Source organism: Chlorocebus sabaeus, chromosome 23 (genome assembly GCF_047675955.1).
Source record: "Chlorocebus sabaeus isolate Y175 chromosome 23, mChlSab1.0.hap1, whole genome shotgun sequence".
In the NCBI taxonomy this organism is placed as follows: domain Eukaryota; kingdom Metazoa; phylum Chordata; class Mammalia; order Primates; family Cercopithecidae; genus Chlorocebus; species Chlorocebus sabaeus.
In genome coordinates, this window is record NC_132926.1 from 11,130,366 (window position 1) to 11,154,378 (window position 24,013).

The 24,013-nt window shown below is 49.0% G+C and overlaps 2 protein-coding genes across 4 annotated transcripts in view; both read right to left on the reverse strand.

Annotated features, from left to right (window-relative positions):
* Positions 1-220: 220 nt before the first annotated feature.
* Positions 221-3,155, reverse strand: TLX3 (T cell leukemia homeobox 3). The gene is made up of 3 exons (XM_008015286.3): positions 2,589-3,155; positions 1,982-2,225; positions 221-975 (listed from the first exon to the last, which is right to left on the reverse strand). The coding sequence occupies exons 1-3, from the start codon at positions 3,148-3,150 to the stop codon at positions 765-767; spliced, it is 1,017 nt and encodes a 338-aa protein (XP_008013477.1). The 5' UTR covers positions 3,151-3,155; the 3' UTR covers positions 221-764.
* Positions 3,156-12,611: 9,456 nt separating this feature from the next.
* The window catches only part of RANBP17 (RAN binding protein 17), a 425,055-nt gene continuing 413,653 nt past the window's right edge, over positions 12,612-24,013 (reverse strand). For all 3 annotated transcript variants that reach the window (XM_073010527.1, XM_008015284.3, XM_008015285.3), the window contains 3 exons: positions 18,571-18,669; positions 16,536-16,663; positions 12,612-13,791 (listed from right to left, as the gene is read on the reverse strand). In XM_073010527.1, the coding sequence (XP_072866628.1) occupies positions 13,695-13,791; positions 16,536-16,663; positions 18,571-18,669 (324 nt within the window). In that variant the 3' untranslated portion in view covers positions 12,612-13,694. The remainder of the gene's footprint in view (positions 13,792-16,535; positions 16,664-18,570; positions 18,670-24,013) is intronic.

The following is a 24,013-nucleotide window of genomic DNA, read 5'->3' on the forward strand; positions in this document are numbered from 1 at the left end:
GCGGCCGGCACCAACTGACCTGCACCGCGCATCCTCCGCGGGGACCCCGGCGGGGGTTGCAGCCGAGGCGAATGCAGATGAACCTTCAGAAGTGGCCGCTTCCTGCGCACCTCAGCGCTCGGCTTCTACCGCCGCAGGAGTGGGGCGCAGGGCCGCGGGGTGGGGCGCAGGGCCGGGGGTCGCCGAGTATTATTGGAACGAAAACGAAATAAAAGCGGCGTTAAGTGAAATAGCTAACTTTTTTTTATTAAATAAAACGACTTAAATAAAAGGAACAGAAAAGAAGAAGAGTGGACCCAGCCTAAACGCAGGGTGCCCCGGGCCCCTGACACTTCCCCCAGCGGCCGGGTCGGCTGCCCCTCCTCCAGCGGCCCCCGCGGGGGAAGCAGGTGGCCGGTTTCTAAAGAAAAAAAAGCCAAAACTTTTTATTATTTACACGTTTGGGCAAAAGTACAAAGTATAATACAGGCGCCCGGCCCGGGGGGTGCGGGCGAGGGGCGGAGAAACGTAAGGCGCTTTCTTGTCAGGCCCGGGCCTGGGGCGGGACCGGGCGCGGGGCGGGGGCTCGGATTGTGCGGCCGCGCGGAGCCCGGGCCCGACCCCCTTCCGCGGCCGGCCAGTCTGTGGCCGCGCCCTGGGGCCTACTTGGGCTTGGCGGCCCCTTCCCCTCTCGGCCCCGGTTCCCCCGCAGCCCGGCTGGGGGGTCCGGGGCTCCCGTCTGGGTGGGGGGCGGCGATCCGTGGCGACGGTGTGCGCTGGTGGGCTCACACCAGGGAGGTGACGGCGGGAACCTTGGAACTATCTTCCTCCCAGGGCTGCAGATTCTGCAGAGCAAAGAGTGACGAGTTGTGCAGACAGAGCGGGTCGGGCTGGATGGAGTCGTTGAGGCTCTTTTGGAAGGCGTCGTGTTGCAGCTGCAGCATGAGCCGGCTCGCCTGCTGCCGCTCCGCCTCCCGCTCCTCAGCCGTCTGCCGCCTGCACCGGGGGAGGGAGAGGGACAGCACCGTCATGCACCCGGCACCGCGGGGCCGCCGGCGGGGCCCCGGCCCTCCCGGGAGCCGAGGCCATCCGGGAGCCTCGAGGCGCAGAAACCGTCTGCCTCCCAGCCCGCGCTTTACGCCCGAGGCCCTCATATCCAGGGAGCAGGTTGGGATCATTTGTTTTTGTTGTGTGCCAGAGGGTCTCCAGGAGGGGACTCTGCCCGCCGCCCACCTGCACGCCCGGGTACTGTGGCTTCACCAACAATAAAGATTGTTCCTTTCGCCGAATAGCAAGGGCAGGGCCTATGTGTAACTGACTTGGCCCTGCGGGAACCGGGGTCGCTGGGGTCCGCGGGGGGGCAGTCTGGCTCTGCACCACCCGCACGACGCCCGGGGGCTAGGTCAGTCTCATCCAGTTCGCCTAGAGCCTGTCTTGAACCCCTTTCCAGACGCGATCGCTTCGCCGTTTACGGGTTGAATCAAAACAGAGATCGGATAAAAACGCGGCTGGAGTGGAGACGCGGAGATCGGGTGGTAGGGGGGAGGAAAACAGCGTCCACGAGGATTGTGGAAAATCCGAGAGGGCGGGCTGGAAGAAGGAGGAGAAGGAAAGTGCGAGAGGCCCGTGTGTGCGTGTGTGCGTGTATGTGTGTGTGTGTGTATGTGTGTGTGTGTTTGGGGCGGGGGGTAAGAGGAAATCAAGTGAGCGCAGGAGACCGTACAAAACACGGGGAGAGAGTTGGAGGGGCTCACGAAAGATGGGGATGGGGATGGAGGAGAAACCGAGGCGGAGGAGACCACGATGGAGAGAGACGCACAGGCCAGCGAGAAGGGTGAAAGGAAGAGGTACAATCTGCGAAGGCGGGTGGGGGTGTGTTGGGGAGAGGATGGGAGGGGGCGGGGGTAGTGGATGGCCTTAAAATGGGGCGAGTCGAGGCTGCGGCTCGGGGCGGGGCAGGTGAAGGGCAGGTGTAAGGTGGGCCAGGTCAGGCCTCTCTCACCGCCACTTGGTCCTCCGGTTTTGGAACCAGGTCTTGACCTGCGCGTCCGTCATTTTGAGGGACTTGGCGAGCGCCGCCCTCTCGGCAGAGGCCAGGTACTTCTGGCGATGGAAGCGCTTTTCCAGCTCGCAGATCTGCACCCGGGAAAAGGACGTGCGCGGCTTCTTACGCTTGGGCGGCGTCCGGTTCTGGTAGGGGTGGCCGATGCGCCGGGTCACGGTGAAGGGCGTGAGTGCAGCCGCCGCTGCGGAGACACACGAGAGCCCCTGAAGCCCAGCCCGGCTCGGCCACCGTTCAGGCCCCATGCGGACCCCGTGGCGCCCCGTGGGACACGGAGAGCTCAGCTATTTCGCTGGTCGCGCGCATTTCCAGCGACACCAAGCCGGTCGGGAGACGCCCTCGCCCCCTGTCCCTTCCCCCAGGCACGGGCTTATTTTCCTGCAACTCTCCGATTACCCTCCCCACTACGGCTGCCCGGGGCCCTGGGGCCGAGGCCTCAGCCGTGCTTGGGCCTCTAGAATGGTTTCCGGGAGTGGAGCGCAGAGGGCGCGGCGCCTCTGGCCCCGAGAGGGCGGAGGCCTGGAGCCTGGTGGCCAGCTCTGCTCACCTGTGAAGCGGTCTTTAACGAAGCGGCGGCTGCTCTCCATCCAGGGGAAATTGAGGCCGCCCAAGCTGGAGACCGTGGGCACGGAGGGCATGGCGGGTAGCGCGCTTGGCAGAGGCGGTGGCACGGCCCCGGGCAGCGGCCTGTGCGCCGGCACCCGGATCACGCCGGCGGGCGCTAGGCTCAGGTTGACACTGTAAGATCCCGCGTCCTCGAAGGGCGCGCCGAGGCCCGCAAAGGAGGCGGGCAGAGACGGGTATGTGGCGCCCGGACGGCCCCCCGGGGGCCCTCCCAGGTAGCTGGCGCCGTCGGGGCCCCGCGGGGCGGGTGCGCTGTCCTGGTCCGGGCTGTTAAGGATCTGGTCGATGCCGAAGCTGATGGGCTCGTGCGGGTGCGGGGTCTGCGCGCTGGCGGGCGCCTCCATCCTGGGCGGGCGGAAGGGCTGGGCTGGGCTGGGCGGGGAGGCGGCTGGGTCCCGGTTACGGCGCGGCCATGGAGCGCCCGGCGCCTCTCGTCGCACTGAAACTTTGCCAAGAGTGCGCGGGCCCGACAGGCTCTGTGTCATCTTTCTTGAACCGAACCTGGAGTTTCCGCTGCTAATTCCTCTCCCGCCGCAGCCATTGGCTGCGATCAACAAGCCTCTCTCCTCTCATTGGCTCCCGGCTTTCAATAAAGGCCTAATTCATGGAAATAGGAGCTTAGGGACTGTTCCAAGGTGACATCATTTTAACAAACGAACAATAGGTCAAATTTATTAGCCGGGATAATGGGCGGCGGATATTAGCGCCCGAACCGCAGCCTCCCAAACCCGAAATCTAACGAAGCTGCAATTAGCAGACGCTCCCCGCTCCTCCCGGCCGGGCCGCTTCCCAGACACTGCGCTGGGCGGGTAGAGCGCTCCGCTTGTGAAATTGTCTTTTGCTGAGCGGGTTTTCGTTTTCTTCCAATTTTTTTTTTCGTCTGAGCAAAAGCCAAACCAAATGCATCCTTTCAGTTACAATGGAGTTGCACCCCGGGACGACCCGGCGGGATCCGCAGAAGCCCCTTGGACTCTACAGCCGCTGGAGGAACGAAAGGGGCGCACTCCCGGGGGCAGGCTTCGCGCTGCCTGCGCGCGGGGCGAGGGGAGCACCGTAGCGTTCTCCGCGCTCCGGAGGACGCCGACCCGCGTGGGGAGAATTCGCCCCCGCCCGGGTTTCGGCCGCGGCGTCGCGGCCACTTTGGAGACACTCCCTGGCTCCGGCCAGGCGGACCGAGGCGTGACTCGCAGGTGCCCACGCGTGCCAGCTGCGGCTGGGCTAGGGACGCGGGGTCGCCCAGTGGGGAGCGGGGACCTGACTCTCGAAATTCGTTGCAGAATGGAGGGGGCTGTGGTCGCGCATGGGAACCCGCTCGCGGCTCAGCGGGTCTTGGGACTTCGGGTTACCGAATGTCAAAGGCGCGGGCAGCTCATAGTTAGAGCAAATCGCAGGATTTTTTTGGGAAACGCAAGTGGTGAGCCCCTTCCGGCTCCAGTCCAGTCTGGGCGCTGGAACCACTCTCCATTCTGCCCGCGCCTCAGTGACTGTCTATCCGGGCCCAGCTGGGGCACCGTGGACAGGACCGCACACGAAGTAGTCACCTTCCGCTGCAGCTTTGGGGAGACGAGGGGAATCATTTTCTTCCAGCTAATTCTAAAATCGTTAGGTGTAAACTCTTTGAGTGTCGCACCCCTGGCCTGGGCTCTTCCTCCCGCTCCTTGTGGTGCGGACAGTGGTGAGAGCTCGGATGTACTGTTGGCCAGAAGTGTGTTCAAATTTGGACTGGCCACTTCCTAGCTGAGTGACCTTGAGTAAGTGACTCCACATATTTAGGTTTCGGTTTTCTCGTTTGCAAAAGGGAAATAATGCGTGTATGCAGGTTGTTCGTGAGCCGCGAGTGAGATATTGAGGGAGCGCCGAGCACTGGGCCTGGCACGTAGTGGGCACTGGGAAGCGTGGCTCACCACCCACTGCATCCCCCCAGAGTAATGGCTGATCTATTATTGTTGTGACTCTTGTTTATTTTGTTGGCAGTTTTATTTTATTTGCAGGGGCTCAGTATGTTGGAGAGAAAGGTGTTTGTCTACCAGTAGGGTCAGTTTCAGAGGACGGGGAAGGACAGGAGGTGCAGGTTGGGGATTCTTTCTCTCTTCTCCCAACAATCCAAAGGCGATGGGATTTGCAGGGCCTCCAGGCCTGGGTCTGGACTTAGGTCACTTGCCCGCTGCGTGACCTTGGGCAAGTTACTGGCCCTTGCTGAGCCTTCCTGGTGGGTGTGGAGAGGGAGGCCCAACATTGAGGGGTGAAAGTTGCAGGATGCCTGGGGTCTCGGCAAGTGCTCCCTCCCTTCCAGCGACAAGGACCCTCAGATGGGGTAGATGCCATTGCTCTGGCCCCAGGGGGCCTCCTGCTTCTAATTCAGGCTCTGCCACTGGCAGGGTGGGGGCTGTCGGGTCCCTAACTGCCCCTCCTAGAACCGCATTTTCCTTGTTTGTAAAACAAAAAGGGCACCAGCTACCCCCAGGGTGGCTGTGAGAACCAAATGAGATAGCATCTGTGGAAGTGCCTGTGAGAAACTCTGGCGGTTATATAATAATAACTTTAATGACAACTATAAAGCTACTGTAGCTGAGAACCTAGCCTGTGCCAGGCAGGGAGGTGGACACTTATTTATTCTTCACAATGACCCTGTGAGGAAAGGGCTGTTAGTGGCCCCAATTTCTCACTAATGAGGGAATTGAGGCTTTGAGAGTTCGAGGGAAGCACAGCTCCCCACTTGGGGGCTGGAGTTGGCACCTCACCAGCTCCACTTCCCTTCTGGCTTCCAGTGCCCCGGACTCAGGGCTGCCCTTGTCACTTCAGACACTGTGAAATTGGGACAACAAGGCCCACCGCACAGAGGTTTGTGGCACGGAACTAAGGTGTGGGTGGTACAGCACTGCTCCCAGGGTGTGTGCTTAAGAATGGGATTCCCACCTCAGTTTACCAGCTGTGGACTCTGAATTATTCATCTTCTTTGTGCCTCAGTTTTTTCATCTAGTAAATAAACCTCATAAGATTAAACAAGCTCCTCCAGGTAAAGCCTGGCACGGGTCAGGGCTCTGCTTCACTGCTTGGGGTCTGGCTTCCTGAGATCCACGGTTCCTCATGGTCCAGCCCTGTCATCCAGATGAAGGTGCTTTGGGCCACTCATCATACGCCTCCTTTCACTTCCTATCCAGATAGCTCTCAGGCAGCTCAGGAATGGGGGTAACTTGGGTCAGGTATTAGTCCCTAGGACAGTGGTTCTCAGAGTGTGTTCCCAGAGCAGCAGCATCAGCATCACTGGAGAATTTGTTAGAAATGCGAATTCCTGGACCCTCGCCAGACCTACGGAATCAGAACTCTGGGGTAGGACTCGGCAGTCTGTGTTTAACAAGCCCTCCAGGTGACACTGATGCCTGCTCAACTCTGGAAGCCAATGCCCAGAATACTGTCCATTTCATCCGAGTTTTCAAATGTGTTGTTACAACACTGTGGGAAGATTCTCTCAGAATTTGCAACTCTCATATGAGTCTGTACCCATACCTTCCACTTCTCATTCCCAGTGTTGCTCATTCATGTCTTCTCCTGATCATACTTGCCAAAGGTTTGTTATTTTGTTGGTTTTAAAAAAAAGCCTTTGATGTCTTATCCCCTTTTCAAATGCCACCTCTTTCATGAATGTTGTGGTTTCAAAAATTATTTATTTCTTCTTTGCTGAGTTGAAAATTTGTCAATTTTTCTTTCTTTTTAAATAAATGCATTCGAGGGCATACATTTTCCTCTGAGCACTGTTTTGGCCAGGTATGTTCTGATATGTATTTGGTGTTCCTGAGGTTGTAATTTCTTGCTGCTCTTCTAATTTACCTGCTGTCACTTGACCAGTGAGGCACACACACTGAAAGAGATTAGGAAATGAGAATTGGAAGAACCGGGACCAGGATTCCTGGAGCTAGAGAGACTTTCAGGACGCAGCACATCCTCTCCTCTTCTCCATGAAGAAGCTGGGAGAAAGGGGTGCAGCTGGTGGAGGCTTTGCTGAGAGTCATCTAGAAGATGGTGGGGCTTCAGGGGTGACAGGAAAGATGCTGGGATTTCCAGCTGGTCCAGGAACCCAGCTGTGGGAGGCTCCTCCAGGCTCATTCTGCCATTGACTTCCTGAGTGAAATGGGACTGCATTTCCCTGTCTGTGAAATGGGGTAGAGACTGAATTAGGACTTTAAAAGTATTTGGGTCAGCTACCCTATTTGAAACACCGATGAAAATATTGTGGTCTGCTTCCATAGAAAAGGACAGAAACACAATTTGGCACATACACCATGTCACAGGTGGCTGACCTGCCGTGCTGTTCTTGGCTCACACACCCTAGTTAGGAGTCCCTGTGGGCCCTTCCAGTTTTCCTGATGGAAGGCTCTAAAGACACTTGCCCAAATTTATTCGCCCATTCATTTATTTATTCAACGAATATTTACTGAGCACCTACTCCCATTTCCTGGACCATACCCCAGCGCAGGGGCTTGGTTTCCCCATCTCACAGTGGGGACAAAGCAGTCTGGGCTCTTCATCACTGCTTCCCCCAGTGGGCAGGACGTGGGGAAGAACATTCCGGAGGAGGTCTGATCAGTCTCAAGAGTCTGCCAGCCAGTGGAAGGAAAAGGGCACGCAGTGGAAAGGGGTGAGCTGGGATTTGAACCCAGGACTTTTAGACTACAAAGCCCACACTTTCTCCTTTACCTTACACCCCTATTTGGGAGTAGGTGGTAAAGACTGTAAGTCACGGGACTGAGTGGGGAGGGGAATCAGTGCAGGGTCTGGGTGAATGAGCCCAAGAGTGGCGGTGAAGGCTGGCCATAGTGGGGCTCACTCTTCTCCCCTACTGGCTTGAGAGTTCCTTTCAGGCAAAATGGTGTTGGTGGCATTTGATCCCATGTCCCAGGGCTGGGTCCAGGGCGTGGAGGACTGGAGGACATCATCAAGGTTTGTAGTATTAAACTCAATAGCACAAAGCAAGCTCAGACAAGGGGTAAGAAAAACGGGTCAGAATTGGGCGCAGGCATTTTCGTGCAGTCAGTTCGGCATTCCCCCCCCCCAGCACCCCCATGGCTGGTTCCTCGCATCCTTTACGACCCAGGCCAGCCCTCACCTCTCTGCCCATCCTCCAGAGTAGCACCCTCACCTCATCATCCTCTCTACCCGTTGGTTTCTGTCATTCCCCTCAGAACTAATCTTATTTATCCGGCTCATTAGCTTTATCTGTGGCAGGTGATGTGAAAGAATGATTTCCAAGGTGCTTGGGCTGGGCCAGACCCTGGCCCTGGCAGGGAGGCTGGCAGCAGCCTGAGGAAGCTGGCCCTAGGGCTGGGGGTTAGAGGAGAGGGGAGCAGGGAGAGATTCCTTTCTCCGTGGGGTGGGGGACTGATGGAGATAATAAAGGGCACGTGAGCAGGGACTGTGCAGATGGCAGCGTGTGCAGGGTGGCAGGAATCGGTCAGTGTGCTCCGGCTCAGGGGAGTAAGGACAGGCAGGGTGGGCAAATGCATGGGGTGGCCTTCTCAGGGACCTCCAAACCTGATCTCATGCCCTTGTTTCCTTCCCCTACACATCAGCCATTTTTCCCATTTGTGCTCCACAACTTTCCTCCCTTCCTGACAGATTTCTCTACTAAATTTGACTTCGTTTCAACACTTTCGTTGGGCAAATTACATTAAGATGAATGTTGCAGGTACCCTTTATGGTTTATTTATCGTGATACTGTTTGTATCTCACACTTATAAATAACTTATGTTATAGCTTTTGTTTGTGGAAATGTAACTTACATATTTTATTACGCTTTCTGTAAACCTCAAAAAGAATCTTGTCAAGGAAGCACTCTTATCAGCAATCCAAACTATGGGACGTAAAAACCGACACTAACATTATTTTTTAATATGCCAAGGAGGCAGGTTACTCTTGCTGTAGTTTGAAAGGTTTGCTGTCATTGTAAACTTGCACCTCAATAAAACATTTAAAAGTCTCAAGAATGATTTTAGGAAGTTCAGGGAGGAGGATGAATCGGTGGCAGGACCCACAGACACAGCACACAACGGGCCCAGGTCCTGGACTGGCCTTTCACTGGGAGTGCCTAGTCCCATTGTGGGTGTCAAAGTGGTTCACATTGAGTTCTCCCACCCAACTGTCCCCTAGGCCCAGCTGTGAAGGACCTAGTTCAAGGAATTATAGTGAAAAAGAAACACGAGTTTTGAGGTCAGGCAGATCTGACTTTGAATTATGGCGTGTCTACTTTCTAGCTATGTGGCTTTGGGTCAGTCTTTTAGTCTCAGTTTTCTCATCTCTAAAATGGGGATAATAATTCTTGACATTCTTACTAGGAAGCGTAAAATGAGATAGCAGTTTAATGCTTATTTGGTGCTCAATAAATGATAGCAGTTCTGATTATTTTATGTTCACCTTAAAACTTTTAAGACCAGGAGTGGTGGCTCACATCTGTAATCCCAGCACTTAGGGAGGCTGTGGCAGGTGGATTGCTTGAGCCCAGAAGTTCAAGACCAGCCTAGCCAACATGGCAAAACCCTGTCTTTACAAAAAATACAAAAATTCTCCGGGTGCAGTGACATGGGCCTATAGTCTCAGCTACTCAGGAGGCAGAGGTGGGAGGATTGTTTGAGCCCAGGAGGTTGAGGCTGCAGTGAGCTGTGAGCGTGCCGCTGCATTCCATCCTGGGCAAGAGTGAGATCCTGTCTTAAAAAAACAAAAAGGGGCCGGGCGCGGTGGCTCAAGCCTGTAATCCCAACACTTTGGGAGGCCGAGACGGGTGGATCACGAGGTCAGGAGATCGAGACCATCCTGGCTTACACGGTGAAACCCCGTCTCTACTAAAAAATACAAAAAACTAGCCAGGCGAGGTGGCGGGCGCCTGTAGTCCCAGCTACTCGGGAGGCAGAGGCAGGAGAATGGCGTGAACCTGGGAGGCGGAGCTTGCAGTGAGCTGAGATCCGGCCACTGTACTCCAGCCTGGGCGACAGAGCGAGACTCCGTCTCAAAAAAGAAAAAAAAAAGAAACATTTACTTCCTCCCTTTTTACTCTACCCTGCTTTTCTCTTCAGGCACTCCTTTCCCTCCTCATCATAAGGGGCTGAGTCCTCTCAAATGTTACTTCTCCAAAACTGCTGAACATCTAGATCAAGTTTCCCATATGCTAGATCTTTCAGTTTCTTCAATTTTTCTCACCAAACCCACTCTGTTTTCGGTTCTCATGTCCAGCTGTTGGTAGTTAGCTAATCTGGTCACTAATCTCAGCTAACAGCTACATGGCAAGCCACTTCTGCATTTTGAAAGGGGCCCTCACTACCGTAATCCGTAGGTACTTCTAGGATGTCAGGGCCAATAGAAGGGAGTCCAGAAGGCCAGGAGGGCTTTTCTGGGCAGTTCAGATAATCACACACAGTGCAGGGACTCTACACTCCTTTGTCCCCCATCCTAGAGAAGCCTGATTGGAAAACACAGAATAACAGAAACATCCAGAATACAGGCAGACTACATCTTTCTCAGGGGCCAAGTTCTGAAGTCAGTGTGGAAGGCAAAAATTGAGCAAAGTAAAAATCCCTTCAAACTGTTTCTTGCTTGAGCATCCCTGAAGCAGCTGGCTTGACTTAGCACCCACATTGCAGGAACAGTCCATCTGTCTGTACACTAGAATCCCATCAGAAGGGTGGGTGCGCAAACAGCAGCCACGCCTCCCACCTCATCCTCTCTGAGCACGTGTGTGAAGTGGTAGGCCCTTTGGAACTGCCAGCACTCATTTTCCTATTGTTCAATCTGAGTAAGTTGAATCTGATTAGACCCAGCAGCTCCATTAGTTGTCTTTCACACGGCCTCTACAGGTTTGTGTCTGTGCATGCTTTATCCTTGGGACAGGATGTCCCTACAGGGCCCACTCCCACGTGGAACTCCAGGTCTCTTCTCAAGAATCCCGTCCCTCACCAAGGCAGACTCTGGCAGTCTTGGAGGCAGAGTCCCAAATCTGGTTCTCATCCACTGTGGGATGAGTGTGTAGTATGCGTGAGTGTGATCCTTGAACATCCCAGCTTCCCCACTTCCTTTTCCTCCCTCAGTAAGGGCTCAGAATGGAACCTGGCCCTCTAAAGGAAAAGGAGGGTTCCTTTCCAGGTTTTAAGAAAGAAATTTACAGCTAAAACTCAACCTTTCTAGCCACAGCCAGACAAGAGTTTTGGCAGACAGCTTTGAAAATGGCTCCCAATGGCCGGGAATGGTGGCTCACGCCTGTAATCCCAACACTTTGGGAGGCCGAGGCAGGCGGATCACAAGGTCAGGAGATCGAGATCACCCTGGCTAACACGGTGAAACTCCTTCTCTATTAAAAATACAAAAATTAGCCGGGTGTGGTGGCAGGCGCCTGTAGTCCCAGCTACTCGGGAGGCTGACGCAGGAGAATGGCTTGAACCCGGGAGGCAGAGCTTGCAGTAAGCGGAGATTGTGCCACTGTACTCCAGCCTAGGTGACAGAGCGAGACTCTGTCTCAAAAAAAGAAAGAAAAAAAAAAAAAAAAAAAGAAAGGAAAATGGCTCCCAATGATCCCTACCTTGTGATTTACTTCTAATGAACAGAATACAGCAAAAGTGATGGGATGGCCCTTCTGAGATTAGGTTATAAAAGACGGTGACTTCCAGATTGCTGCAATCTCTCTGGCTCTTCTCTGATGAAACAAGGTTCCATGCTGTGAGCTGCCCTGGGAAGAGACCCATTTGGCAAGAAACTGAGGCAACAACCCGTGAGAAACTGACTCCTGCTAACTATCACGGGTGAGTCTGGATGCAGAGCCTTACCCAGTCAAGCCCTGAGATGATCACAGCCTGTGAGAGAGAGAGCCTGAAACCCAGCTGCAAATTCCGGACCTACAGGAACCGTCAGTTAATAAATGTGGCTTCGAGGCACTAAGTTTTGGAGTAATGTGTTATGTAACAATAGAGTTCTGAGAAACAGATGATAATGGACCTAAATATCAACTGGTTTCAACTCACCATTCTGAAATACAGGTCTTCCTTGCAAGGGGCCAGGAATTCTTTTGAGGTGAGACAGATCTGGGTTCAAATCTTGCCTGTGTGACCCATGTAAGCTATAGACACCATCTTTTAACCTCGGTTTCCTTATCTGCAAAGTGGAGCTAATACTGTCTAAACTTTAGAGGGCTCTTGTGAGGACTAGAAGAGATCATGTATGTAAAGGGCACGATACATATTCAATAACTGTCTGCTGAGTCCTCTCCAGCTGACGCATGCTGCCTGCAGTGTGCTCTGTGAGGCCAGCTCTACTAGCAGGTCCTGTAGACGTCAGCAGTGGGGTAGGCCTGACCTGTCCTTTGAGAACAGCTCTCCAAGGCCAAGTATGATGGAGCCATTCTTGTCTGCTGTGAAATCACCAGGTGACCTCTGGCAGTGTGGCAAGGAGAAGTGAGTGCCCATGGTCATATTCTGGTGAACATTTTAATGCAAACAATATGGTGCTTTTAGATACTAGACATTTGTAAAGAATGTCAGAATGGGACAAACCTTTCTTAACACATTTCTGTGTGGTGAGTGTGCAGTTATACGCCTTTAAGAAACAGAAATTCATGTCAAACTTCTCTGAACAGCTGATGTTTTACAGAATTCAGAATTCACCTTCTCAAGGAAAATTATAAATTCCATTTCTAATGAAACATAGTGTAAGGCCAAAGCTTATTTATCCATTAAATACTAGAAGTAACCCCACATGTAACATATTTTCCCCTCATTTCCTTCATACTTAGAAGACAAACATTTTGAGATAAACTTGAGTGACTCTGCTTTTATATGACAAGCCTATTGCAAAACTCAACTATCAAGAAAGGTTTCAAGAAACACTAGTCTGAGAAATGAGATTATAACAGGAGCCTGTGGATTTACTTCTTGTTCAACAGTAAGGCCAACCTTTCATGTCTTATCAGAAATAAAGGACACAATATTTATTGTAAGCCAGAATCATAAAAACAGCAGTGAGATAGTAAAACACTTGACAGTGGGCAATCTCAAATTAATAGCCTAGTAACAGTGTAGCACAAACTGTAAAGGTCTTCTTCGTGTTCTGGGTTTGGGTTAAGTCACAATCCCAAGTCCCAACAGTAATAAGAGTGTTTGTGGAGAGTTGGAAACCAGCTGTTTCTCATCCTCTGAAAATCTGAATTTTAGCACCTAGAACTGTTTTGGGTAGCCCTAAGAAGGCAGAGCTGCTTTAAATATTATATTCTAATAGTTACCTTAACCTTCTCTTAAAAATTAAGTGGAGGCAGAGGATGGATGCTGGCACCACCCAGAACTCCTGACTGGGGCTACATGACTCCTCCTGAAGAAATATCTCTGCAGGCAGTAATTGCACAGCTTAATTCTTCTAGACTGAACCACTTCAGATTTATGCCAGTGAAAAGCAAACATTGTTTGTAAGTCATTTAATTGTGTTACTGTCTCTCAACTTTATCAGATGCAGCTGAGGCAGGGAGGCCTGCGTGTGGTCCTGTGGGATGCTCTGTAGTGCTTCCAGGCTCGCTCTAAATGCTCACAGCCCAAAGTCCCTAACGCTGCCTCTTCCAGACACACAACAAACTACTCATTTAACAGGTTCCAGCGGCATTCATCTCAATCCAGAGTCCATGGTGAAGGCTGCATCTCCAACAAATTGACAACCTTGATTGCAGAACCATAAACTAGTACACACTTAGGTGCAAACCTGGTTTATTCTGTTCTTTGGTTAAATATTGTTTCTATACCCTTTCAGAGCATTAGGAGAACAAAGATAATATTTGATAGAAAGACTGAAAACACATCCTTTGCTTTTCAGAGAAAAGACTGAATTTACACTGTGTACTGTTAGGAATTCTTATAATTAGGTTAGACATAGAAGAAGGTAGGGCTTTTGTTGTTGCTTGTATATTTTGAAAAATACATTCCCCTGGGCTAGCCAACATCACTGTCCTGAGACCCAGACCTTCAGGAGTCTCTCGACAAAGGCTGCTCCACACACGGTCAGGAAAATCGGGTCAGCCCATCATGTCGAGACTGCATGGTTCAGTGTTGCCGTCACTGCGCAGAGCCTCTGCCACATCTCTTCTGAATACAGACAGATTCTGGGTGAACCTGCAGAAAGAGGAAGAAAGGGTCAAGGGTAGTAATGAGGCCAAGCCTCCATGAATTTCTGGACGATAAGGCCACTTTGGAGTTCAGGACTTTGGGGAGGCCCCTCCTGGAGGAAGGCTCTAGATTTCAGCTGAGCTCCTTTCTCTCCACTTTCATCACCACTGCTGCTCTGCCACCAGTACTGCCAACCCCTCATCCCTTCCTGGAAAACAGGGTTGCCACTAAATTCACTCTGACCATCTTGAGGTGTACATTTTGTGGTTCTACTTTTAAAAAACCATTTCAGAAAAGTTAAATTACACATAGATGGTAAGGATTATAAAAAAAAAGAACAAAAGTTTACGTGCCAGGCATTGGATTGAGTTTACTGATAAGCTCATTTAATCATCACAAGTCTTCCCTGAGGTAGGTATGAGTATCCTCATTTTACAGGTGAGAAAATTGAATTTAGTAGCTGAAAAAGAGGGGGCATGGGGTTAGACTACCTGGGTTCAAATCCTAGCTCTACACTTACGAGTCAGATGATACTGGATGAATACTTAACCTCTTGTCTTGGTACCTAATATGAGTAGTTACTCAAGGGATTGTAGAAAGTGGGAATTTAGGCCGGGTGCGGTGGCTCATGCCTGTAATTCCAGCACTTCTGGAGGCCAAGGCGGGTGGATCACCTGAGGTCAGGAGTTTGACACCAGCCTGGCCAACATGGTAAAACTACGTCTCTACTAAAAATATAAAACATTAGCCAGGTGTGGTGGCGGGCGCCTGTAAACCCAGCTACTTGGGAGGCTGAGGTGGGAGAATCACTTGAACCTGGGAGGTGGAGGCTGCAGAGAGCCAAGATTGTGCCACTGCACTCCAGCCTGGGAAACAGAGCGAGAATCTGTCTCAAGAGAAAAAAAAAAAAAAAAAAAAAAGAATTTATTGGGTCAGTTTGAGGCAATGCCTGTATGCCTGTAAGTACTCAACACAGTGCCTGGTACATGGGCAATAGTCAGTCTTCACTGCCTATTACTCTCATTAAACTAGGAGGACCACCTGCCATCATTTCACAGAGCAGCTCAGGAGGCAGTACTCAAATTTCCCAGCCTTAGGTGAAGTCATTTCCACCGAGACACCTAGGGCTTCCCCATTCAAGTCTCATCGGCTGGCTTCTGAGGTTGTCCCTTTCTGCGTGATAGAGGATCTTGAAGCGAACAGTCAAGGGAGTATGTCTGCAGACCCCAACTGACTTGGTCATGTATTACCAAAGCCCAGGCTGGTAACTCCAGAATACACTGTGGTAACTCCAGAATACACTGATGATTTGCATTTCAAATGGAGCAGCATTTGAATGCTACTGCATTTATAAAAGGATGGTGCAGACCCTTTTTTTTTTTCCCCTGAACACATGTTCTTTCTCCATCATTCATTACTGTCTGTCTTTTCTACTAGAATGTAAGATCCATGAGGGGGAGGAACCTTAAATAATTGGTTTACCACTGGTAACCCCAATGCCTACACAGTAGATTCTGAATAAAGTTTTACGAACGAAATGAATGAATGAATAAAGTCAGACTTAGCTGATTAAGTTCAGGCTCCTTTCATTTAGATCTCACTGGCAACTGAGATACCAGCCATTCTTAAATGACAGGCAGAGGGAGAAACTAATACTGTAGGTCATAGGCCCCAGATGCCATGCTTCACTGCGTTCTGTCATTTAAACATCACAACTGATTATTATCATCTCCATTTCACTGGTAAAGAAACTGGGGAGTAGAGAAGTTAACTGCCTACTGCCACACAACCTAAAAAGGCCAGATATAAAATATCACCTTAAAAATTTTTTATTTAAATTTATTATTTTTGAGACAGAGTCTCACTCTGTTGCCCAGGCTGGAGTGCCGTGGTGTGATCTCGGCTCACTGCAACTTCTGCCTCCCAGGTTCAAGCGATTCTCCTAGCTCAGCCTCCTGAGTAGCTGGGACTATAGGCATGTGCCACCACGCCCAGCTAATTTTTGTATATTTAGTAGAGACAGGGTTTCACCATGTTGGCCAGGCTGGTCTCAAACTCCTGACCTCAGGTGATCTGCCCTCCTCGGCTTCCCAAAGTGCTAGGATTACAGGCGTGAGCCACCGTGCCCAGCCAATTTGTTTTTTAATTGATATATAATATTTTTACATCATTATGGGGTATGTGCAATATTTTGTTACATGCACACAATGTGTAATGATCAAGTCAGAGGATTTAGGGTATCCATCACCTAGAGTATTTATCATTTCTATATGTTGGGGACATTTCAAGTTCTCTCTTTTAGCCATTTTGAAATATACAATACATTATTATTAGCTATAGTCAGGATCCTAACTCAGCTGTAACTGGGGTCTGTCTGACCTCAAGGCCTATGTTTGTTCAAATGCCAAGAAGTCTTTCTTCACTTTCCACAGCAGATTTGCACTTTCCTTCTTTTTATCTTTCAGTTGTCGTTATTTTTTCACATCTCTCCTGTTGAATTGTAAACTGCGTAAGGGCAGAGACTACATTTGATTAACCTCTGCATCCCGGTATAACGCCTAGTATGACGCTTGGAAGAAAGCAAATAACCAATAATATTGACTGAATTTGGAATGGAACTGAGTCTAGGATCACCAGGTGAGATAGAAAAGGGACATCCATGTGTGAGCTGTGTCAAGCACAAGACAGTTATTTTCAACAAACCTGGAATGTCTACTTTCCCCAGCGACACACTACTGGGCACTGCTCACCTGTCTCTGTTCTTGATGGACAGATTCTGCTCCACTCCTTCCATTAGGTTTCTGAAGCACTGGGCAAGGACCTCCTGCCTGGGGAGAGGCTGGCTGTTTATCAGACTCGCTCTCAGTTCACTGAAATACTGATGGGAGACAGAATAGTGTCAGAGCTCTGACTCCAAACCCGGCCCGAAAACAGCTGGTAGGGGGATGGCTAGACCAGCTCTCATCTACTCAGGGCTCGCTAATGCTCAGAGGAGTTTTTGTCTAGTTCCACTTTGAACTTTAAGCCCTTAGAGAAAATCTGCGCCATAGAGACGCTCCTAGTTATAAATTCTATGATCCCTTCCATAAACTGTCTTGCTGTAATTGTTCTATTGTCACTGCTTAGGCTGATGAAGTCCTTGTCTCCTCTGTGGGGGACTGAATGCATGCTTTTCCTGACTCTCATCTCTTCTAATCACAGAAAGACTGAAATGGGAGGGGTCTCCAGGCTGAAGGAAATAACTAAAAATGCCCAGGGAGCATTTTAAGTGACTGAAGGCAAGGCCAAGGGTCTTTCCTCAGGCCTTATCATCTTTCCTGGCTTCAGTGAGTCACTCCTTAAACAACTTCCGGCTTTGTTCCAAGTCTCTGTCCTTGGGGGCTAGAATGGATTTACTCCTCTGAGGTGGGGCACTGGAGGGGCTTGCTTTAGTTTGGGGAGAGCTTTCTGGCACTAAGAAAAATATCTGGCATGCCTGGTCACAAATATCTGCACAGCCTTTTCTTTTCTGCTGAGGACTGTGGGCTTTTATACAAACACAAGCTCTGATGCTAAACACAGCTCCCAATCATTGGAAACAGCCTAATTTCAGCACAAAGACAACATTTTGCCAGTCATGCATTTATTCTTCCAAGCCCAAAAAGCATGATATTTAATTTCTATCATACATTAAAACAGCTTACATCAGAAAACACACATAATTAATATGTAGTCAGACTAATACTTAAATACTATATATCAGAGGCATTATACTTAAACCACAATGTCTTACTGAACAAGATTGGGAATGCACAAAACTACTTATTTTTCCCTTTTATAATGATGCAGTGACTCACACCAAATAGAAAATTATTAGTTTTTCATCCTAAACGGTGAAATATTGCCTCCATCAGTAAAGTATAATATTGTGATGTCATAAGCTTTTTCCAAACACTGAATTTGCCCTTATTCCCTCTCAATCATTTTAAAAGAACTGCTCTCTTTTATAGAGCTTGGATTTAAATCACAATAACACCGAGGGAAGATGAATGACAGTGCTACTGAATGTGGCTAAAATTGGATACTTCAGCACAGGTGAATGATGAGACAGCTCTTCTCTTTTTGATATATTTTCTTCTTCTATTAGTTTCCTTCCAAGGCTGGGATTTTAGTTTGAATTTTAATGCATGCAGCTGCCTCTAATCTCACTGCCTTTTTCCCCAGTACTATCTTAGTGTATAGACAATTCATTCTCCCAAGCTGTAATGCACTGTTCCTACTGACTACTAGGGAGATGCATGGGTTCAACAGGAAGCTGGAGCGGCTTGGGAGGTAGCCCAGGTGGTGAGTCCTCTAAAGCAGCTGGAGACGTGTGCTCCCCAGATGAAGGCTGTTGGTTCTGTGAGGAATCCCTGGTGGGCTGCTGCTGCCACCATCTAGGGCAGTGGGGATCTCAGATATAAAGAGTGGTCAAGGAAGGCAAAAAGGGTTGTTGCTCAGAATTCTCCTGGAATAGGGGGAGTGGAGTGAGGACAAGCTTGAAACACTACTGAGCAAACCACCCAGCTGGTGAGCGGGAGCTCTGGGCTCCAGAAGCACTTGTTCTGAGGCCTCTGCTTACCTGAAGAAGATCTGAGAACTTTGGGGAAGGGCCTTGTAGGGGAATACAGCCTCACAGAGTTCTCAAGGTCCCAGTTCAAACTCAGTTGGCTCTTCTCTGTCCTTCATCATCACAGCTCACCCTAGTTTACAGCTGCTCTCTTCTCCCAGGGACCACCTCCCATGACTTCCTGCAATCACACTCACCTTCTCATTGAGCAGGATGAGCCCTAGGAGAGGCCTGGATACTGACCACTGGTTCCGACAGTCTTCAAAGACAATGGTGTTCATGAGGACAGACATCATCTAGAAGATAGAGTCACATAAAGACTGAGATGCCCTGGCTCAGAGTCCCCCTAATCCCAGGCCTTTCATGTGCTCAAATTCCACCCCTCCATCTTGCTAACAGCTATGAAAGCTCTTCCTGGACAAACAGCCTAGACTCTAGCTTATAATATTGCCTGTAGAAACTATTGGCAAAGACGCCCAGCTAGCTCCCTGTGGAAGAGCTTCTACCTCTGAAAGCCTTGGTGAGAACATTCCAGATAGGCAGAAGTCAAGAGGTCACTGGGCTAAGATGATCAGTCCCTGTCTCTCAAACCTGATACGCTTTCCTCTATGCTAGGGCACCAGGCAAAAGCTCAGCTCACCTTCCTGTCTGCCTCCCATTTCACCCGAGAGGTCATGTTATACAGATGAAATCTCTCCATGGCCCCTCTTGGAGAGAGGGAGGGGAAAGGGACACATTCCATGTGACCCTGGAACATCATGTTTCCTGCTGGCTTAGGCTGTTCAAGGTTTCTCTTCACTCTTCGTTCACTAATTCACTCACTCACTCATTCATTCCTACATGTACATTCCTCATCTGTTCTCTTAAATTCAGCCTGTAAGATCCATAGGGGAGATAAGATAATACAGGCATTTATCACAACCTCTGACCTTAAGTAGCTTGAAACCTCCTGGGGGAGACTACTTAGGAGAGAAATAACAGGAAATAGGGCTGGGCAAAGTGCAGTGGGCATGTAGAGGAAGGAGGGATGATTCTGGGTCCTTGAGGAGAAGTCAGGGAAGACTCCACGGAGAACATTTAAGGAGTTCATTATAAACGTGTTCTAAGCAGAGAAGGCATCAAAAAAGGAGGATGGGGATGCACACAAAGGGTTCTGCAATGGTAAGAAACTTAGCATGACAGGAGAGAAGAGAGGTGGGCCAGAGGTGAGACGCTAGTGCCAGACTGGACGACCCTGCTGAGGAATCTGGACTTCATCCTGATGGTAGCGGGGAGCTAGTGATATGTTTGCAGCAAAGGTGGAGACATGCTCTGATTTGCATTTAAGAAAGATCTCTTTGGGGACATGTAGAATGTGTACTGTGCAGTGAAACTAAAGGAGGAAGAAGAGGGATGAGGCTGCTGCAACAGTCCAGGCAAGTGGCTGTGAAACAGGTTTCTGTCATTCATGTGGAGCTGATGATACAGTTTCTGCTTCTTGGACTCTTTACCTCCTACCTCTAAGCTCTTCTGTTCCCACAGCTCCAGAACTCCTTTCCCCCAAAGAGGGCAGGGGAAATGGCCATTATGTGGCAAAGATCACTGCACACACCATTCCTTATTGGGCTTTGGTGACCTGGCTTGTTTGGAACACAGCTGGTTTTGTCCTCTGGTATTTTTTGAAATCCAGTTTACCCTGTGATATCAGGCAAGTTACTGAATCTCTCTCTCTGTGTCTCAGTTTCATTAACTATAAGGAGGGAAATAATAATCCAGCACAAGGAAGCTCTGAGAATCAAATGAGATAGTGTGTACAAAATGCATTGCAAAGAGTAAAAAGTGCTATAAACATTTAAGGTATATAGTAACAGTAATGAGCTTTTTTGCAGTTCTAAAAGTCTGTCATTCTATACATCATCATAACAATTAGGCTGGTTGCAAATGAAATCTGCCAATTGTGTATTTATTCTATGTCCAGTCTCTCTGGGGAGAGGCTGGGACTTAAGCTTGGGATGTTGAACATCATTTGCAGATCACAAGTTTCCATGTACAATCTAACAAGCCACCCAAAGTCATAGAGCCACAAATTACACTGACAAGCAAAACTAACAGATCCATCTAGACAGTCTAAAATATTATGGGCTTCACAATCTAAAGGCAGAACGGATAGTTTAATGGAAAAGATTAGAGGCATCAAATTCCTCCAGTAACTGACAAAGCATCTTGAAGTGATGCACCAATTACTTTATATGGTTCTCCTGTGTATTCATTTGTCTGTATGCATGTATTTATGTCTGTAATAAGTAAGGAGATGTTTGAATAAAACACTTTTCTAAAAATAAAGTTGGCTAAAATGGGTGGGTGATTTTTTTTTCTTTTTTATTCTTCTGGAAATATGAAAATTAGTGAGCAAATCTGCTTAAATGGTACTGACATGGCAGCCCATATCCAGAATTATTTTTTGTAATACCTTACAGTAGGGTATGGGGAAACAGCCAACCAATGGGGGCAAATGGCTTTGCAGAAGGAGCATGTGGAAGAATACTGGATGAAACGCTTAAGTACAGAATCACTTCCCAGGTCACATGAAATCTCTGGTGGGAGGCTTTCTGTGGTTAACGACACAAATACATGAATACTGAAAGGAGACAGCTCTTGACAATTCTGCACCACCCGGCCCACAGTGAGTCACAAGGCACCATCAGTATTTGGTACAAGGAATGGCTGTGTGAGCTGAGGCTCCCATCCTTCAACTTCTGCTCACTTCCAATACTGCCACAGGGATGGCTGGAATGGCTGTTTCAAATCTGCCCAACTTCTAGAGGTCTAGATCTAAATAAAATAAAATTAAACAAATGTGCCCAACATAGGCTCCATTTTCTAGGGCCTATGTCTGAAACCACATACAGTATCTACTGCATCACCCTGAGCAGCTATTCTGCCAAACCAGGGAAGGGCCCATTTCTGAGGCAGAGTTGTAGGACTTGCTCCACTTAGGAAAAGCACACTCCACACTGCCTCAGGTGCTTCCTCATTCTCCTCCATCCTTCCCACAGGATTTGGCAGGAGTTTTAGGAAATTTCTCTCAGCGAAGAGAAACCAACGTGGTATGGTAAAGCCAGGCTTTGGAGCCAATCAAAATAGAATCCCAATCTGGCCCTGCCACTTAACTTGAGACAACGGGCGAGTCATTTCACTTACTTGAGACTTTATTTCTTTACATATAAAATGGAGGACAGTAACAGCTACTTCAAAGGGCTGCTGTGAGGAATAACTTCTCTGATATATATCAAGCATTTGATACCATGCTTGCCACATAGTAGGCATCAATCTACTGCTCCTTTACTGCTACTGCAGCTACTCTCTCTGGCCTAGCCCAGTGGAATTTCATGGCTCAATGAAGGGCCCCAATTCATGTCCTGATGAGATACAGATCAATGAGATTATAGTCTCTTCACAACTATCTAACTTTGTTGAGGGTTGCAGTAAAACACAGACACATATACAACGAAAATAGGAAACAGTTCAGAAAGCATCATTATTTGATCTGGCACATGTATTTGTAATGATTTTGAATGACAATGTTTCTGTTGTTCTGAAAACCTGTAATTCTAAATAAAACACAAAATGACAAATATTTGACCTGGAAAAGTAAAACAAAGCAATGTTGTATGATCTGATCTCTGTTCATTCCCCAGCTCCTCTCTTACTCTTCTACCCTAACATGGGATGTAAAGCACAAGCATAAAGCAAATTGGACTTTCCTACCCAAATATGCTGTGTCATACTTTCTTTCATTTTTTTTTTTTTTTTTGAGATGGAGTCTCGCTCTGTTGCCCAAGCTGGAGGGCAACGGCACGATCTCAGCTCACTGCACCTTCGCCTCCCGGTTTCAAGCGATTCTCCTGCATCAGCCTCCTGAGCAGCTGGGTTTACAGGCACGTGTCACCACGCCCAGCTAATTTTTGTATTTTTTTTAGTAGAGATGGGGTTTCACCATATTGGTCAGGCTGGTCTCAAACTGCTGACCTCATGATCTGCCTGCCTCAGCCTCCCAAAGTGCTGGGATTATAGGCGTGTGCCCACCGTGTCTGGCCCGAGTCATACTTTCTCTATGGCAAGGCAGTAACTAAATGCTCACTTTATATTTACGTACGTATGTATGTATGTATGTATGTATGTATGTATGTATGTATCTATCTATCTATCTATCTATCTATCTATCTATCTATCTGAGACAGGATTTCACTCCTATCACCCAGGCTAGAGTGCAGTGGCGCCCTCTCAGCTCACTGCAACCTCTGCTCCTGGGCTCAAGTGATCCTACTGTCTCAGCCTCCCAAGTAAATGGGACTACAGGCATGCACCACCACACCTGGCTAATTTTTCTATTTTTAGTAGAGATGGGGTTTCACCATGTTGGCCTGGCTGGTCTCAAACTCCTAACCTCAAGTGATCTGCCTGCCTTGGCCTCCCGAGGTGCTGGGATTACTGGCATGAGCCACGGCACCCAGCCTGTTCATTTTTATTTTTAGAGATAGGGTCTCACTCTGATGCTCACGCTGGAGTGCAGTAGTGTGATCATGGCTCACTGCAGCTTCAAACTCCTGGTCTCAAGCAATCCTCCCACCTCAGCCTCCCAAAGTGCTAGGAGTGAGCCATCATGCCTGGCCGAAATGCCCAATTTAAACCACTTCTGTTCTGTCTCCTGCTGAAATAGAATAGACAAAGATGTGGCTTGTGTTGGATGCTTTACTGCTAAACAGTGAACTGTATTTTTTTCTAAGAAAGTTGAAGGCTTAGTGTGTCTAGAATCTGATGGCTGGACATTACTAAAGAGCAGGATGGTTGGAGAAATAGGAGCAGAGGCTGAGAAAATGGAAAAAGCCAACTTGAATGAGTACAGGGTGGTGACTGCAATGGCAGCGGGGTGGGGAGACCAGACTGCAAACTCCTGTGGTACTGTATCCCCAGGGCCTAGGGTTAGGCACTGGCACACATCAGAGATTTAGGAAAGAGCAACTGAAAGAGTAAATACATAAGTGAATAAATGCAAAAGGATGAATGACATATCAGAAGGTAAAGTATAAAGAGCTAAAGAGATGAAAGGGCACTATACAGAAAACAGGGAAGTTCTTGTCTTAATCTACGACTAAAACTTAAAATGATTACCTACTGGAATTAATACATTGTTCATTTGCAAGGATCTTGTTTTTGTGTGTACAGCCTGAGAACTCTTCTATGCCACTGCTGTCCTACAGCCAGCTCGAGAGTGCCTTTGTAGGGACTTGCAGGTTGCAAAGGTCAAAGGCCGGGGCACCATCATTTCTAATGACAAGAACTTTCACCTGAGAGTAGGCTGTGCCTGGCAAGTATTCTTACCACCCAACAACAGTAATAGCCCTCATTAATGGAGCATCTTCTGGGTGCTCAGTGCTCTGCTGCGCACTTGCATACACTGTCTCTAATCCTCAACTAACGGTGGGAAGTTGATATTATTCCCATTTTATAGACTAAGGATCTGAGGTTCTCGGCAAATAAGTAACTTGATCAAGATACTGCAGCTACCAGGATGTGAAGCTGAACCGGGATATGTGCATAGGTCTGCCTAAGTCCAACATGCCAGTCTGCTGGCTGCCACTGTCTTGCTGTCTGTGTGAG

Excerpts from the sequence above, each read along its gene's own strand:
- TLX3 (XM_008015286.3), bottom strand. The coding sequence starts at position 3,150 with ATGACACAGAGCCTGTCGGGCCCGCGCACTCTTGGCAAAGTTTCAGTG. Across the intron at positions 2,226-2,588 it reads CGTTAAAGACCGCTTCACAG|CGGCGGCTGCACTCACGCCC; the intron begins GTGAGCAGAGCT and ends GTGTCTCCGCAG. Across the intron at positions 976-1,981 it reads AACCGGAGGACCAAGTGGCG|GCGGCAGACGGCTGAGGAGC; the intron begins GTGAGAGAGGCC and ends CCCCCGGTGCAG.